The 18,489-nt window shown below is 38.8% G+C and overlaps 1 protein-coding gene across 8 annotated transcripts in view; it reads left to right on the forward strand.

The window, feature by feature from the left end:
• Positions 1 to 18,489, forward strand: part of ZNF148 (zinc finger protein 148) — a 141,190-nt gene that overhangs the window by 53,072 nt on the left and 69,629 nt on the right. For all 8 annotated transcript variants that reach the window (XM_006154553.3, XM_006154554.3, XM_006154552.3 and 5 more), the window contains one exon: positions 1,616 to 1,964. In XM_006154553.3, the coding sequence (XP_006154615.1) occupies positions 1,632 to 1,964 (333 nt within the window). In that variant the 5' untranslated portion in view covers positions 1,616 to 1,631. The remainder of the gene's footprint in view (positions 1 to 1,615; positions 1,965 to 18,489) is intronic.

Here is an 18,489-nt window from a genome sequence, read left to right on the forward strand (position 1 = left end):
GATTGAGATGTGACTGAGCTGATTGGGGCCATGGTGCTTTCTTCTCCTCTCTGTCTCTGTGGTGAGAACATGTGCTCAGGCAATTTAAAGAAAACTTTACACCAACATTTTTACCTTCTTGAGATGTAGTTTCTTTAGGTTTTATGATTATTGCTATATTAGTTGCTATAACCAAATGGAATATGATTAAAGCAACCAACGTTCATGGCTAATTTAAAAACTAAAACAAAAATACAGTAATTTCGTCATTCAGTGTTGATTAATATTGTTAATGTTTTAGATAAATATGCAGATACATTCACATACATACATACATACATACATACCTATAGACATATTTTCTTTTTTTAAAAAAAATTTTAATTTAATCTTATTTATTATTATTTTTATTTGGACAGAGAGAGAGAGAAAGGGAAAGGGAGAAAGTAAGCCACCAGATCCGGGACTTGACTGTGGTTGCCCATGTGGGAGTCCAACGTCCTAACCACCATGCCACCATGCTACCTGTCAGCCCTTGCACATATTTTCTTAATATATTGGGATATTTTCCCAAATCTTCAAATATTTTTCAAGAATACCTTTTAATGACTCTGTGCATCTCTTGAGTTTCAACAGACTTTGATCGAAGCATAAAAACTGGTATAAATGTGGCGTGTGTCACAGGTGTGCATCGTGAAATCTCAGAGGTCAGCAAAGCAGTGCAGCTGGCGCTCCTCTCAGGAAAAACATCAGCTCCTGACCTCCCTTTTCTGCTTTCTGTCAGCAGCATCCTTTCCCCACTGCAAAGGGTTTTATTTTTATTTTTCAAAAATAGAGTGTAATTTATATACAATGATAGTCACTCATTGCTTATACAATTCAATAATGTTTAACAAATTTACTGAGTTTTACAGTGATGGCTAGTTCAGCTTTAAACAGTACGCTTCATTTAACCAGTTTGCTTTTCTTGAACAGTGTGCTTCTGATTTTTCATTATTATAATCAGTGCTGTAGTGATTTTTCTTGCATATCTGTGTATACAGTTGTGATTTAATCAGAATAAGTTTCTAAATGCAGAATTACTGGTTCAGAGAATGTGTACATTTTATGACTTTTGATGCATATTTTCAAATTGCCTTTGAAAATAATCGATCTAATTTATATTCCTATTATCAGTAGATGAGAATTATTATTTTTTTTCATTACCTCAGTGTAGGACTTTTTTTTTTTTTTTAAGAGTCATTAACCTTTTGGTGGATTAAATCTGGTACCACTGTTTTAATGTTCATTTCTTTGATTACTGCCGTGACCATTTTGTATATGTTTAATAACCATTTCCAAGTTTTCTTTAGTGATGTCTGATAGTGTTGTCTGTCAGGTTATTCCTTTTTGAACTTACCTTTGAAGACACTTTACTATATTAAAGGATATTGGCCCTTTGATGTTACAAATAGTTTTCCTGAATTTGCTTTATATTGCTCATTTTTCAAATTTAAAATTGGAGGCAATTTTGAATTATATGAATAAAATATTTCTTTTTGACTGTGTATCTTTCATAATGAGAAGTTTAAAAAAACACCAAGTATATACATTAAACTAATTTATTATGCTTTGTTGCCAAACTTGGTCTTTCTAGGCAGTTATACTTAAGCATGAACATTGACGACAAACTGGAAGGATTGTTTCTTAAATGTGGCGGCATAGACGAAATGCAGTCTTCCAGGGCAATGGTTGTAATGGGTGGAGTGTCTGGACAGTCTACTGTGTCTGGAGAACTGCAGGAGTCAGTGCTTCAAGATCGAAGTTTGCCTCACCCAGAGATCCTTGCTGCAGATGAAGTATTACAAGAAAGTGAAATGAGACAGCAGGATATGATATCACATGATGAACTCATGGTCCATGAGGAGACAGTGAAAAATGATGAAGAGCAGATGGAAACACATGAAAGACTTCCTCAAGGACTGCAGTATGCACTTAATGTCCCTGTAAGTAATTCCTTCATGGGATATTAGAGGTATAGTTACAAACGTAATGAACTTCGTGTTATGTAGTACTAGAAGTCATAGAAAAAGTTTCAGAAATTATTTAAAGCCTAAAATAGTCTTGAATAGATGAACTTATTGACAAATCTTATTCAAAAATGTAAAATTAGTTTTTTATTACATTATTTTAGAAACTTATCTTTTCCAGCATAACTTTTATTTCTCTATTAAGATTACTTGTGTATAGATTTTAGTGCTTACATTTGAAAGCTATTTTGTGTACTTCTGGGTTTCTCCTTTAAAAATAGAAAGCTTTAATCTTAAATATTAATATTGGGTGGTTGGGAAAGTCATGACGCATTTTTGTACAGAAAAATATGTCATGACTTTCCCAACGACCTGATAGACAAAGATCACACACACACAAGGGGCTTTTTCCTTCAAATCCTGTAACATCCTGGCAGCTTCCGCCACTCCTCCCCGCCACCGCACACTTCCATTCTATGTTCGCTTCACTTGCTTGCTCTTTCTTTTTAAGTATATCAGCCCTTTACTCTTTCTCATCTACCCCAGGCCTCATGGTTCCTCACCTAAGATATTCTTTTGTAGGCACCCATGCCTTTAACTTCCTTCCTTCTTCCCTTCCTTCCTACTTCCTTTCATTTCTTCCTTTCTTTCACTTCTTTCTTTCTTTAAATTTGACCAGACAGGGACAGAGTGAGAGAGAAGGGAAAGTGAGAAAGCAAGCCATCGGGTCTGGGACTCAAACTGCTATCAGCCAAGTGGAAGTTCAGCGCCCTTACCACCATGTCACCTGCCAGCCCCAAACTTGTGTTTCTTTCAGTTCATATAACACATTGTGCTTTTACCTTAGGATGCTCACATGTCCTGCTTGAAATAGTTACCTCAGCCCTATCCTTTCCTATTTTTTAATCTAGATAGTCCATCATCTTCAGCCAGCCACTTCTGTCCATTCTAGGTTGAGTCTCTGAGTCTCTGCAGTAGGGACTTATAATTTGTTGTTCAGTGTTTGTCTTTCTCAAAGATTGTAGATCCTCTAAGAGCGGGAGTTTTGTCTATTTCAGTTATGACTGCATGGATAACTGCTCACAGTTGTGTTCTAATACATGGGCTCACCAACTTTTTTTTTTTAAAGAGAGATATTTTTGCTGTAGGGTGTGTGTGCTCGCCAGAGATACAGAGAGAAACAGAGCATGAAAGTGAGGCATCACTCCATGGGGGGTTGACCATGCCTCAGTCTCTTATCTCCATTTTCCTCTTGGGATCTTTGGCACATGTGCATGCACCCAATACACACGTACCTCACCTGAATTTCAAGCCACTGGGTCCAGGATTTCAACTGGGTTTGGCTGTGTGGGAGTCCAGTGCCTTAACTACCATGCCACCTGCTGGCTCCCAGATTTTGTTTTTATTTTTATTTTTTGGAGAATGTTGTTGTTGTTTGTTTGTTTTTAATTTTTGGTATAGGGCACGTGCACTCGCCAGAAGGACAGAGACAGACAGAAAGTGAGAAATCATCCCCTGGGGGGATGGGCATACCACAATCACTTCTCCATTCTGCTCTCAGGATCTTGAGCACACACACATGTGTCTGGCGTGAGTTTAAACCATTGGATCTGGGACTTGAACCACAGTTGACTACGTGGGAGTCCAGTGGCATAGCCATTATGCCAACTGCTGGTCCCTGGATTTTGTTTTTTAATTAAGGAAAAGTTTATAATGAAATTCTCAGATCTTAGATTTATAGTTCAGAGTTTTAATAACTGCGTAAACTTGTATAATCGACATCCTATCAAGATACAGAGTATTTCTGTCATCTTGAAAAGTTTTTCTTTTTTTTTTTTCTTGCATTTCTTCCCAGTCAGTCCCCTTTACAGCAATTATTTTGATTTTTTTGAAGTGGCAGTTTATTGTTGTTCCTTACAGACTCCATGTAAGTGGAATTATATGTTACCCTTTGGTGTGTGTGTTTTTTTTTTTTTTTTTTTTTTTCTGCAGTTTGATGTTTTTGTTTCATCTGTTTTAGTTGAGTGTATCTGTAGTTCATTCTCTTTCTTGATTAATGTTTTGCCATTTTAATATTCTATGATTTGTTTTTTTTAAAGAATTATTTTATTTAATTTTATTTATTTACTTATTTTAATTTGACCAGAGAGGGACAGAGTGAGAGAGAGAGAGAGTGAGAGAGAGAGAGAGAGGGAGAGAAAGCAAGCCTCCAGGTCAGAGTCTTGAACCATGGTAGGCCATGTGGGAGTCCAGCACCCTTAACTACCACGCCACCTGCTGACCCCCATTTTTTTTTTTTAATTTCTTGTGATTAATTTGCGTTATCTCTTGGTTTTATTGTAAATAAAGATGCTGTAAGAATTTTATCATTTCAGTTGTCTTTTGTTTTGAGTAGAGATTTGTCCATTTTCCTGTTCACTTCAAAGAATCAAGTTTTGATTTTATTAATTTTCATTATTATTCACTTTAGCTTTCTTTCATTCTTACTCCTTATTTCTTTTCTCTACAACTTTATTTCTCATTTGCTTTTCTTGCCTTTTTAAAGTAGAAGGTTAGATAACTTTAGTTTAGATCCTTTCTTCATTTTTATGTAAGCATTTGAAGATTCAAACTTCTTGGCATTTGATATGATATGTTTTTGATATGTAGTGTATATTATCATTTAATTCAGGAAACTAACTTTTGTGATTTTTTTTTTTTTTTTGACGCTTGATTTCATTTGACCTTTGATTTCTGGCATTAGATGTTCTAGACATATGTTATGCTTTTTCTGAATTGTGTTCTGCTTAATTTCTGAATATTTTGAATTTTTCCAGAAATTTTTATTATTGATACCTAGTCACTGTGCTCAGAGAATGATTTCTATCCTTGTACATTTTATTGAGACTTATTTCAGCACCCAGCATATGATTAAGAATTGGTGAATGTTCCATGTTCACTTTAAAAAGAATGTGTATTCTGGCTGTTGTTGGGTGGGTTATTTTATAAATTTTAATTGGCTCATGTTACCTAGTTGTCTTCAATTCATTTTATATCTTTACTGATCTACTTGTTCTATCAGTTATTGAGATAGCATTCTTGGAGACTCTAACAGTTTGTTTGCAGAAAGACCTAGTTAAAAATTATGTGTTGCAGGACGAGCAGTTGGTGTAATGGCAATGTTACTGGACTCCCATGTGGTCGACTGTGGTTCGAGTCCTGGACCCAGTGACTTAAACTCATGCCGGGCATGTGTGTCCAAGATCCCGAGAGGAGAATGGAGGAGAAGGGATTGTAGCATGGCCATGCCCCTAGTGGTGGTGGCGGGGGTGATTTCTCACTTTCTGTCTCTTTGGCAAGTGCATGTGTCCTATAACAACCCCCCCACCCAAAAAAAAAGTTTAAACAAACAAACAAAAAAATGGGATCAGCGGTTAGTGTAATGGCTATGTCGCTGGACTCCCACGTAGTCGACCGCGGTTCGCGTTCTGGACCCGGTGGCTTAAAACTCAAGCCGGGCGCTTGTGCGTGCGTGCCCAAGATCCTGACAGGAGAACGGAGGAGAAGGGATTGCGGCATGGCCATCCCCCCTGGGGGGTGATTTCTTGCTTTCTGTCTCTCTGTCTCTCTCCCCCTGTCTGTCTGATGAGCACGCGCGCCCTATAGCGAAAACCTCTCCCCCCCTCCCCCCCAAAAAAATTACATGTTGCATTCAAAGCCTTGCCTTTTGAGGCCAGCACCTGGGGTAGTGGTTATGTCGCTGGACTCCAACATGGCTGACCATGGTTTGAACCCTGGCCCTGCTGGCTTGAAAATCATGCCAGGTGAGTGTGCATGTATACCTCCCCAAGATCCCAGGAGAAGAACAGAGGAAAAGGAATTGTGGCTTGGTCATTCTACACTCCCCCCCTTCCCCAGGGGGGTGATTTCTCATTTTCCCTCTCACTGTCTCTGTCTCTTTTCACTGAGCGCGTGTGCTCTATGGCAAAAACATCTTTAAAAAAATTAGTCTTGCTTCTTTAGTTTTCATTAGTCTGGGTTAGTTCCTTTCTAAAGTTATTTTTTGTATTTTGCATTTATTTTATAGACTGTCCCTCAGTTTGGATTTAGCTGATTTTTCATCTCTTATGAGATTGGCAGGAAGTGATACTGTATTTTCTTCCCACTGTATTCTTTTTTGTTTGTTTGTTTGTTTTGAGAGTTCTTTGCTATAGGGCATGTGCGCTCGCCAGAAGAGAGAGAGAGAGAGACAGAAAGCGAGAAATCACCCCCCACCCAGGGGGGATGGTCACACCGCAATCCCTTCTCCTCCATTCTCCTCTTGGGATCTTGGGCATGCACGCACATGTACCTGGCGTGAGTTTAAGCCACCGGGACTCGAACTGTGGTCGACTACACGGGAGTCCAGCGACATAGCCATTATGCCAATTGCTGATCCCCTTCCCACTGTATTCTGACAGGTGGCACATGGTTTTTGTTTGCCTTAATAAATGCTGGTTCACTTTGATTAGTTGATTAAGGTGGTATCTGCCAGTCTTCGCTACTGTGAAGTTAATCTCATTTCCCATCCTACTTTTTGATCAGTTAACTTATGTATATCAATATGCACTTGAAGTTTTTATTCACTGGGTTAAAATTTAATACTATGATTATTTTAATGCTTTACTTGTTTAAGATTTGTCCAACAGACGTGTCTTTAAGTTATGTATGTTCCTTGACATGTACCATTTACCTTTGAGCATTTCCTTGCTTTTTGGCATAAGATGTTCTAGACATATGTTGTACTTTTTCTGCCTCAGTCCTGGAGTCAGCCATTTCTCCAAAGAGCCCTAGGTGTTTTTAGTGGAGAGCAAGATCTGTGTGTTCAGTGTGCTACTCATTGGTGTTGGGGTACAGCTGCTCCCAGGCTTCTCAGTTTACAGAGTTAGAGAATTTGTATGTACACACTTTTGTTTCTCTAACTTATTCCCATATCTACTAATATTGTAGACCATGAACTCACAGCATACTTCCAATTACTGTCCAGTCACCTGAGAATATATTAGATAGAGAGAAACCTGGTTTCGTTATCCTTAATATAAATATTCAAGCACTTACTCATTACTCTGCACCGGCCAGTGCAGATTTCCGTGTGTGTGTGTGTGTGTGTGTTTTAAGGTTTTTGCTATAGAGCGTGATTGCTTGCTGGAGAGTCAGAGATAGACAGTGATAGGGAAGTGAGAAACCACCCCCAAGGGGGATGGCCATGCTGCAATCCCTTCTTCACTCTCCTCCTGGATTTTGGGCACTCACACATGTACTTGGCATGAGTTTCAAGATGTTACATGCGAGCCACGAACTGTAGTCGGTCATGTGGGAGTCCAGCACCTTAACCACCACTTCACCTGCTGGTGCTTCCCTTTGTTTCTGTGCCCCACAGCAGGGCTTGCTACTTCATCCCCTGCACGGATGCTTTCCTCCTCTGGCATGTGCTTTGACAGCTTGAACTGGGGCTTGGCACCACATGGACCATCTCTTCATCGCACTCTTGCTTTAATATACTGTGCTGGTCCACACCCAGTCTGATATCTTCCTACCCAGCTTCTGATATCCTGCTTCAGGCTACCCTTTCCCCACAACATAGACCCCTTCTTTGTGCTTGGGCTCCAACGCTTCATGTTAACCTGACCCTCTCTGTGGAGAACCTCTACAACTTTCTTGGGCTCTGACATTTTGTATTGGATCGCCCTTTCATGCAGATGTCCTCTTCATCCCACTAGGATCTGACACCTTGTTCTGCCCCCACTTACTTTTTTTTAGAGTTTTTCGCTATAGGGCGCATGCGCTCGCCAGGCAGAGAGAGACAGAGAGACAGAAAGCAAGAAATCATCCCCCGGGGGGATGGCCATGCCTCAATCCCTTCTCCATTCTCCTCTCAGGATCTTGGGCACGCACGCACACACGCCCGGCGTGAGTTTTAAGCCACTGGGTCTGGGACGCAAACCACAGTGGATTACATGGGAGTCCAGCAACATAGCCATTACGCTAACTGCTGTACTGTTTCCCCCCTCCCCCCTTATGGTTTTAGGACTGAATGGTTCACAGAGGATAAGGACATAGTGAAGAGCAGACAAGGGAAGGGACAAGAACTGTCCTTTTACTTTTTTTTTTTTTTTAACTTTGATTTTATATTTCTGTAGATTCACTGGAAGTTGTAAAAATAGCACAGGCATGATTTTCAAACCACCAGGCAGCAGTTCGCTACGAGAGAGTCCAGTACCTTAACCACCATGCTGCTTGCTGGCCCCTACATTCACTTCTGACATTTTGGTATATGTACTTTATACTTTTTTTAAAGTTTATTTATTCCTTCCTTCCACGACTGAGAGAGACACAGTCATAGAGACAGAGATCACACCCCTAGTATGGTCTCTGTGCTGCAACCCACCCCATTTCAGTCATCCTGGATCGTGGGCACGTATGTATGTGGCATACCTAGTGAGGTCATCAGACTTGAACCCAGAACCTTCTCATGTGGATCAGCCTCGTGAAGCTTTTTTTTTTTTTTGGAGAGGTTTTTTGCTCTAGGGCGCGTGCGCTCGCCAGACAGACAGAGAGAGACAGAGAGACAGAAAGCGAGAAATCACCCCCCAGGGGGGATGGCCACGCCCCAGTCCCTTCTCCATTCTCCTCTCGGGATCTTGGGCACGCACACACATGCACCCGGCGTGAGCTTAAGCCACCGGGTCCAAGACTCGAACTGTGGTTGACTACGTGGGAGTCTAGCGACATAGCCATTACGCTAACTGCTGGTCCCTCGTGAAGCTTTGTATATATTTTACTGCTATACCACCATCTTGCTCTTACTTTATGCTTTTTTTGATATATGTGTCATACATAAAATCATACTGCTTTTTATGTTGTTTTTGCACTTACACATGTATTTTGAACTTTTCTTAATTCCTTGTTTTTCTAAAACTTCTTCAGTGTCTGCCTGATATTCCATTTTTCTGGTAACGCATATCAAGTCTTGTTACTTCTAATGGATAGCGATAAATTCTAGTCCATTCTGAAATGCTGTATCATGCCATTGAATGGATAGGCAGAATTCAGTGTTCGTCCTAGATTGCATTGTTGTAGAAAGCAAGAGACATGTGAGATTTTCTCTCTTTTTTTTCCTGTTGATAAGGCATACTGGTGAAGAGATAGGTCTTGGGATTTAATATAGAAATTTTTTTTAGAATTACTTAGTTTTGTTATTTTTAAAAAATTTTGACCAGAGAGAGAGAGAAAGGAAAAGTGAGAAAGCAATCCACTAGGTCTGGGACTCAGACTGCATCCAGCCATGTGGGAGTCCAGTGACTTAACCACCGTGCTACTTGCTGGCCCCCAGGAACTATTTTGAATTGAAGAGAGAACATTGATCTACAACAATGTGATCTAGACCCCTCCAAAGTATAGAAACTTAAGTTAACAGGTGTTTATTCACATCCTTTCTATATTGTGCTAAATAAGTTCTTTTGAAAATTGATAATGAGGGACGAGCAGATGGCATAATGTTATGTCGCTGGATTCCCATGTAGTTGACCGTGGTTTGAGTCTCAACGCCAGGCACATGTGCATGCGTGCCCAAGATCCTGAGAGGAGAATGGATGAGAAGGGTTTGTGGCATGGCCTTCCCTCCTAGGGGTTGGTTTCTCGCTTTCTGTCTCTCTCCCTGCTGAGTACACATGCCCTATAGCAAAAAAATCTCTAAAAAAAAATATTGAACATGTTACTGGTTTTTCTTCTTTTGTTTGCTCATTCACTTTGAAGTCCCAACGAACCTTATTTCATATCAACTTTTTTTATCCAAAACAAGAAAGTTGAGTTTTGAGTATTCTTAAACTATTAATTTTTTTTCTAACCTATGTAAATTATTTCTCTAGTGTCTAGTGATAGTTGAAATAAAAACTCTTGGTCTGTGATGCCTGCTATTTGTTTAGGGTTATCTATCTTGGTCCCCTACTCAGTCACCCAGATTCAGAACAGTGTTCCTATATTTTCAACAGCAAAGTACAGGCTAAATTCTGAATGTTTAGTTTACTCATTAGAATTTTGTTTTTTAGTGTTAGATATTTAAATGAAAGTAGAAATTCAATCCTTTTGTTTCACTAGTTACTTTTTATTTATTTATTCATTCGTTCATTCTATGAAAGGGGAAGGGAGAATCCTGCCCCAGTCTCAGTCAGACAGAATCATGGGCACTTACGTGTGCCCATCGTATACAGAGACACCCTGGGAAGTGAACCTGGGACTCTCTCATGTGACTTCGGCATCGTATGGAGCATTGAGTTACTGCTGTGCTACTACAGCTGGCCTCACGGTCACATTTCATGTGCCTAATGGTCACATGTGGCTAATAGCCTCTGTATTGGACAGCACAGATAAAAACATTTCTGTCATCACAGTATGTTTTCTTAGCACTACATTAGAAGCTTCTCAATTCAGAAACTAAATTTATTCCAGACACTAAAAAAATTATTTTACCTACGCTTTTTATCCTATCAAGGCTATTTAGGAGAATTTGAAAAATCCAAATTTTTCTTGTCTTTATGTTTTTAGTTTGATTGCAAGCATGTTAATAGGAGAGACTTATGTTCAATATTAACAAAATGGAACAAATTGTATTTCACAGCTACATGTTACAGTTTGTCTTCTAGAAACCTGTTGGACTACTACTTGAAAGGATTTAAAATTAAGAGTGATCTAAAAATCATGTTCTAGTAGTCATAATATAAGAAAATATAAAACATTTTAGATATGTATAGCTACTGAAAAGATACAATTAATTATTCATGTGGTATTTTATTTTAGTCAAGGATTTCTGTGCAGTGTGAATAAAATTGCAGGCAGACCTTAATGCATTTTTTTTATTATAAATATTGTACAGTGGCCCAGGAAACTCAAACTGTATGTATTTGGCAATTGGCATGAGACCTCTGTTTTGTTATTACATTTTTCTTAAATCCTATAATTTGTTTTAGGAGGGTAGTATAGATAATTCGCTCAAATATCTCACGCTCTAGTCAGTTAAAAGCTAGTACACGGATGTTAAAGATTTGAGTATATATCTTGCAGTGGGTGATTTCTGTTGTCCTATTAAAACAAAAAGGAATTATTGTACCTATTCAGTGCCATTAATTATTTTTGCCAACATTTTGTACAGGTTTAATTGCCAAATTGGATTGCATAAAATGGTGAGAAATGATCTTTTATAATTATCCTTGAGAATGACAAGTTTGCCTTTCTGTGCTTAAACAGTGATTGGTAGGATTTATTTCTTCCTCTCTGGCTAGTTTCCAACTGGAGTTCATTACCTTATGTATACTCTTTCAGAGTTGTCAGTTGTAGCCATTTCTTATTGCCATTGTATTCTAAAGCTTATTTGAGAGGTTAGCTCAGTGGTAGTTTCTTATTGTCATTTGCTCTTGGACTGTTGGATTCATATCTTTGAGATGACTGCATTAGGCTTTTATTGGGCTATATGTTTCAAGAGAGAGTTTATTTTATTTATTTATTTATTTAAAAATTCATATCCTGGAGCCAGCAGATGGCATAGTGGTAACTTCACTGGACCCCCACATGGCTGACTGTGGTTAGAGTCCCAGACCTGGTGACTTGAAAATCACACCGGGTGCCTGTCTGTGCATGTCCAAGATCCTGGGAGGAGAAGGGATTATGGCTTGGCCATCTCCCTTGGGGGGGGGGTGGTTTCTCATTTTCTCTCTCACTTTCTCTCTTTCCCCTGGTGAGCACATGTGCCCTAAGGCAAAAACTTCTTTTAAAAAAAGTAAAAATTCACATCCTTTTTACTTCAGTATATACTTGGGATGTAATTTTTCAGAAATAGATGAATTGATCTCCTTTTAAGGAGAATAGATAACTATCTTTTTTTTTCTTTTTTTTTGAGAGGTTTTTGCTATAGGGTGCGTGTGCTCGCCAGACAGAGAGAGACAGAGAGACAGAAAGCGAGAAATCACCCCCCAGGGGGGATGGCCACGCCGCAATCCCTTCTCCTCCATTCTCCTCTCGGGATCTTGGGCATGCATGCACATGCGCCTGGCGTGAGTTTAAGCCACCGGGTCCGGGACGCAAACCGCGGTCAATTACGTGGGAGTCCAGCGACATAGCCATTACGCTAACTGCTGGTCCCTAGATAACTATCATTTTCAACTTTTTTTCCACTAGATTTTACTCACATGCTACATGGCTCTTAAGTATCTTATCTGATAGGAATCAACATTTGAGCAGAAAGCATGGACTGAGTACTTTTCCTTCATAGTTTTCCTTGTGAGAATCATGCTATTGCTTGTTACTGTAGATTTCAGCTCACCTGGTAAGTAAATGGATCGAAGTATCTCTTTTAGTATATTGTTTTAGGCAGCCGACCTAGCCTGTTTTTCAGTATTTTCTGCTTTTAAACTCGTTTGATCCAATTTATCCTGTTATTATTATAATTATTTTTTGCTTTAGATGGTCATGAATAGTTAATAGATGATTTCTTTCTAGAACACTTTAATAACATAGTTGATGACATATTCCTAACCCTCCCCCCACCTCAGTCTTCTAATTGTGTATGTCTGACTGTTCAGGATTTGTGAACAAAATTTGTGGTACTGAATGAGAGTTACGCTGTCTTAGGTCAGAAGTTAGTATGCAATTGGAAATCATTTAGGATAAGGATGTGACAGGGTCAGCCCACCCCAGTCAGTCTCAGAGATGTCTCACACTTTGGTTCTTTCATAGTTGTATGAAGTAGATTATTAAAAGAGAACAACTTAGTTATTGCAAAAATTAAATGATGTAAAAATTAAAATAATTCCAAAGTGATAACTACTAAGATTGATAGCCTTTGGGAAAATTTAAACTTAATAAATATACGTATGTGTGTGTATTTATGTCTATATAATAAGTTTTGCATATATACTTATATTGCATAAGTGTACAAATATTTTGCGTTATATAAAATGAATAATTCAGTTTGGATTTGAAATTTACATTATTCATTTAATGACATATTTTTATGTTATTGCATATAAAACTGCTTTATGGGACCAACAGTTAGCTTAATGGCTGTGTCGCTGAACTCCCATGTAGTTGACTGTGGTTTGAGCCCTGGACCCAGTGGCTTAAACCACGCCAGGTGCATGTGTGTGCATGCCCAAGGTCCCTAGAGAAGGATGGAGGAGAAGGGATTACGGCATGGCCATCCCCCTGGGGGGTGGTTTCTCACTTTCTATCTCTGTCTCTCTGACAAGCACACACACCCTATAACAAAAACCTCTCCAAAAAGAAAAAAAAAAGAAAACTGCTGCATTTTTAATGGCTGATTAAATGGTGTGCCATAATTTATTGGGTCATCAGAAAAGTCATGATGCATTTTTGCATAGAAAAACGTAGAAAAATACATCATGACTTTTCCAAAGACTCAGTATTCACTCATCCCCCCACTGAATAACATTGATGTATTACTAACTTGGTTTGGTTGGTTGTTGAAATGAAACTGGTAACATGAGCCGTATGTGTGTTTCTGTGTGTGTGTGTACATTTATAGCATTATTTCTTTAGATATAATGTCTTTTTTTTTTTTTGAGAGGTTTTCGCTATAGGGCGCGTACGCTCGCCAGAGACAGAGAGACAGAAAGCGAGAAATCACCCCCCAGGGGGGATGGTCATGCCGCAATCCCTTCTCCATTCTCCTCTCGGGATCTTGGGTACGCACGCACACGCGCCCGGCGTGAGTTTTAAGCCACCGGGTCTGGGACACGAACCGCGGTCAACTACGTGGGAATCCAGCGACATAGCCATTACGCTAACCGCTGGTTCCTTATATATAATGTCTTTATATTGAAATATAGCATTCATACAGAAAATTACAAATTGCGAATGTACCACAGATTGAAGTTTGTTACATTTGATGAATTTCCTGAAAAGCAAATCTCTCGTGTAATATTACCTAAATCAAGACACATGAAGTTACTGGGATTTCAGGGGCCCACCTTGTCTGTCTTTTAGTCACAGCCCTCCTCTAACTTTTAAAGATTGCCACTACCTAAACTCTTTTATCACGGTTTATTTTACCGAAATTTGTATTTGATTAAAATGGAATCACATATAGTATGCTCTCTAGTGCCTGGTTCTTTTGTTTACATTGTTTTATGAGATCAATTCATGTTATTGCATTTACTAGTAGTTTATTCTTATTTCTGTATAATCATCATTTGTGTGAATACATTATTTATTTGGTAGGCAACTAGATTGTTTGTGCATGTTGGCTACTATGAAAAGTGCTGCTCTGAATATTCCTGGCTGTGACTTGTGGTGCGTGTGTGAACTTATTTTGGTTAGTTATGTATTTAGGATTAAAATTTCTGGGTATGCATATCTTTAGCTTTAGTACATACTGCCAAAAGTGTTTCTAATTGGTTTTGCCAGTTTATCATAATTGCTCTGTATCCTTGCTTTTTGATTTGATATTGATTTAGCCACTTTGGTGGTTGTATGATGGAATTCTTGTATGACTTTATATTTTGTTTCACTAGTAATAAAATTTAATATCTTTCATGTTCATTGACTATTTGGATTTTTTTTTTTGTAAGGTGAACATCTTTTGCCCATTTTTCTCTTAGGTTGTTTCTTTGTCTTACAGATTTGGAGTAGTTCCCTATTCATCTTTTGGATATGTGTATTGCAGTTGTCATTTCCTCTCTGGCTTGTTTTTCTACTCTTTTGATAAACAGGACTTGATAATAATAAGGTTTAATTTTTAAGTCTTTTCCTTTTACTATTTTATGTGTTTTGTTTAAGAACTTTTTGCTTGTCCCCACATCATGAAGATACTTTTTCTTTGATAACTTCTATAAGTTTTATGGTATTCCTTTTTGTTTTGATTGACAATCAGTATTTGAAACTGATTTGTACTAGTGAGGTGGGGATAAAGATATATTTGATTATGGCTGGCTCTGTGGCATAGTACTAATTTACTGCACAAGAGAAGCTGGATCTCACGTGGCAACCACTGTTCACATCCCTCACCCTGTCAGCCTGTAACGTGCCAGGCATGCACACGAGTGCACAAAGTCCAGTGCAGGCTGGAGGACCAGAGGAAGGGGGTTGTAGTGTGACCGGACCCCGTGGTGGGCACTCATCTCTCTCATGTGTGCTAACTTGTTATGAGTAAAGGGAAGAAAAGATTTATTTGATGGCTGTTGCTTTTCTTTTCTCTCTTTCTTTTTTTTAAACTCACCCATGGAGACTTTATTTCAGGTTCACTTTACTGGCTTAATGTTTCTGTTTTTAGAACAGGTCAGCATATTAAGAGAATAAGTATATATTTTTTCTTTGATTAGTATTAGGTATTTATACTACGACTGGACCTAATCTCCTTATAAATTAATACATGTTGAGAAAATACAAAACTTTTAACCATAAATCAGATTAAAATTGCTATAATTCTGCTACTCTGGAATACTATGGATATTTCATTGTTAACAATTTAATGTTTCTTTTTTTTTTTGGAGAGGTTTTTGCAATAGGGCGCGTGCGCTCGCCAGTCAGAGAGAGACAGAGAGATAGTAAGCGAGAAATCACCCCCCAGGGGGGATGGCCATGCCGCAATCCCTTCTCCTCCATTCTCCTCTCGGGATCTTGGGCACGCACGCACACGTGCCCGGCGTGCGTTTAAGCCACCAGGTCCAGGACTCGAACCGCGGTCGACTACATGGGAGTCCAGCGACATAGCCATTATGCTAACTGCTGGTCCCATGTTTCCTTTTTTTTTTTAAAGAGAGATTTTTGCTATAAAGGCGTGTGTGCTCATCAGCGTGACAGTGAGAAATGAGCCCCCAGGGGGATGGCCATGCCGCAGTTCCTTCTCCTCTATTCTCCTCTCGGAATTTTGGGCATGCACGCACACATGCACACACATGCACACCTGATGTAGTTTTAAGCCACTGGGTCCAGGACTCAAGCCATGGTTGACTGTGTGAGAGTTCAGTAGCGTAACCGTTATGCCATCTATTGGTCCCTAGCGTTTCCTTTTTTTTATTTACCTGTATAGATATTTGTGTTTCTATATAATTTGCTGCATATAGTTTAAATAAATAAGTAAATAAAATTAAATAAAATAACTCTTTAAAAAAGGGTGGGGCAGCAGGTGGCATGGTGTTTGAGGGTGCTGGACTTCCACATGGCTAACTGGGGTTTGAGTTCCAGACCTGGACGCTTGCTTTCTTACTTTCCCTCTCTATCTCTCTCTGTCCCTCTCTGGTCAAATATAAATAAATAATAAAGTTAAATAAAATAAGTCCTTCAAAAAGTTTGCTGCATATATATTTGTATTTGTATAAAATTGTAAAAATATATGTGTATATATTTATATTTATCATTTTATCTTTAACAATGAACATTTTTCTGTCTTTAATATTAATCAAAAGTCAGATTTTTCATAATTGTAAAATGACTATATTGTAATTTATCTCACTGTTCATTTTTGGGTATTAGGCACTTGTATATTTACTTTTTCTGGTTATAACATTGTGATGTTATATGTGGACATTGTTATCATGTTACATTATTTCTTCAGTATAGGTTTCTTAAGTTCTTGATATTTATTCACTAACCTATAGTTCATAAAAGGTGACCAATTTAATTTTACTCTAATAGTATATCAGTCCCAACTTAATATCTTTGTAAGTGAGCTAGAGAAGGAAATGTGAAATAAAAGTTTTTGATTCATATATGAAGTTGAAGAAAATATGAACAATTGGACTTAGTCTTGGGTGGAGGATAGAGAAGACACTGAGAAGGTAGAATCTTTTGATGGTAATCTGAGATAATACATGGAATGGCAGGGAATTTGGAGGAAGCTCTAATGTGAAAGGAAAGGTTATTTTTAGCTATACTGAGTTGAAGATACTCAGATATTTCAGTGGAGGTGTTTTGTAGAAATTGATAATGCTTGTATATCCAAGCAATTACAGAATAATAATTAATAACCATTTATGTTTATTTAGTACTCCTAAGATTTTCTAGGTGCTCTTTATGTTAATCTCATTTGATTTTCTGATTTAAAATGGATATTATTGCTACCACCAGTTAGTAGATGAAGGAATGATTGTGATAATGAGACTGTCAAGAATCTAGTTTTATTTATTTTTAGTTTTTGCTATAGAGTGCATGTGCTTGCCAGAAAGAGACAGAGACAAGGAAAGTGAGAAATCATGCCCAGTTTCTTTCAGTCTCCTCTTGGAATTTGCGTATGTGTGCACATGTGCCCGGTGTGATTTTCAAGATTCTGGAACTGGGACTTGAACTGTAAAGCCAGCCATCTGAGATCCAGCACTTTAACCTCCACACCACCTGCTGGCCCTAAGAATCTACTTTTTTTTTTTTTTTTTTTTAAGAGAGATTTTCACTACAGAGTGCGTGCACTTGCTAGAGAGAGAGAGACAGACAGAAAATGAGAAATCATTGCCCGAGGAGATGGCCATGCTGCACTCCCTTTTCCTCCATTCTCCTCCGGGGATTTTGGGCAGGCTTGCATCATGTACTTAGTGTGAATTTTAAGCTGCCAGGTCCGGACTTGAACTGTGGTTGACTATGTGTGAGTCCAGTAGACCCCCAAATCTACTTTTTAAAAAATTTGTTTGTTTGCTTGTTTTATAATTACCAGAGGGTGTGTGCACTCACTACAGTGAGACTGAGAAACAGAGAGGGAGAAAGCACCACCCAGTGGAGCGTGGTCACACTGTAGTTCCTTTACCATTTCTCCATCCTCAGCGGACTTGGGGGACTCAAGTACACACACCTGACTTGTTTTTCAAGCCATCAGGGCTGAAATTTGAAATGTCAGCCACGTGGGATCCAGGTCCCTTAAACATTAAGCTGCAGAGCTGTTTTAAGACTCTATACTGCTATATGCTGTAGTTTATACTCTACCTATATAATCTTATTTATGAGTTTATAATCTCATCTATATGCTTTACCTGTGTCAACTGTATAGAAGTCTTCTTGGGAGACTCTTTTCTTCCATTTTACAGGTGAGCCAAGTCCCAAATGCTTAAATTTTAGTTCAACCTCACACTGCTAGTATTACCATTTGAGTAAGATTGTATTTCTTAATTCCTATACTTTTTTTTGTTCTGCTATACAGCCTCTGGAAGCCTGTTTCACCCAGCTAGTATTTAGAAGAGGCGACGGTGAAATTCGAATGTCCTAATGGCTCACTTAAATATTGTTGGTTATTTTTCCACTTTATTTTAACTTACTTTTTTCCACTATTAGTGTCCATTGAGTGTTCTTTTCTTTTCTTTTTTTGAGAGGTTTTCGCTATAGGGCGCGTACGCGCGCCAGACAGACAGAGACAGAGAGACAGAAAGCGAGAAATCATCCCCCAGGGGGGATGGCCACGCCGCGATCCCTTCTCCTCCATTCTCCTCTCGGGATCTTGGGCACGCACGCACACGCACCCGGTGTGAGTTTTAAGCCACCGGGTCCGGGT

The sequence above is a fragment of the Tupaia chinensis genome, unplaced genomic scaffold (genome assembly GCF_000334495.1).
Source record: "Tupaia chinensis unplaced genomic scaffold, TupChi_1.0 Scaffold000415_1, whole genome shotgun sequence".
Taxonomy (NCBI): Eukaryota; Metazoa; Chordata; class Mammalia; order Scandentia; family Tupaiidae; genus Tupaia; species Tupaia belangeri.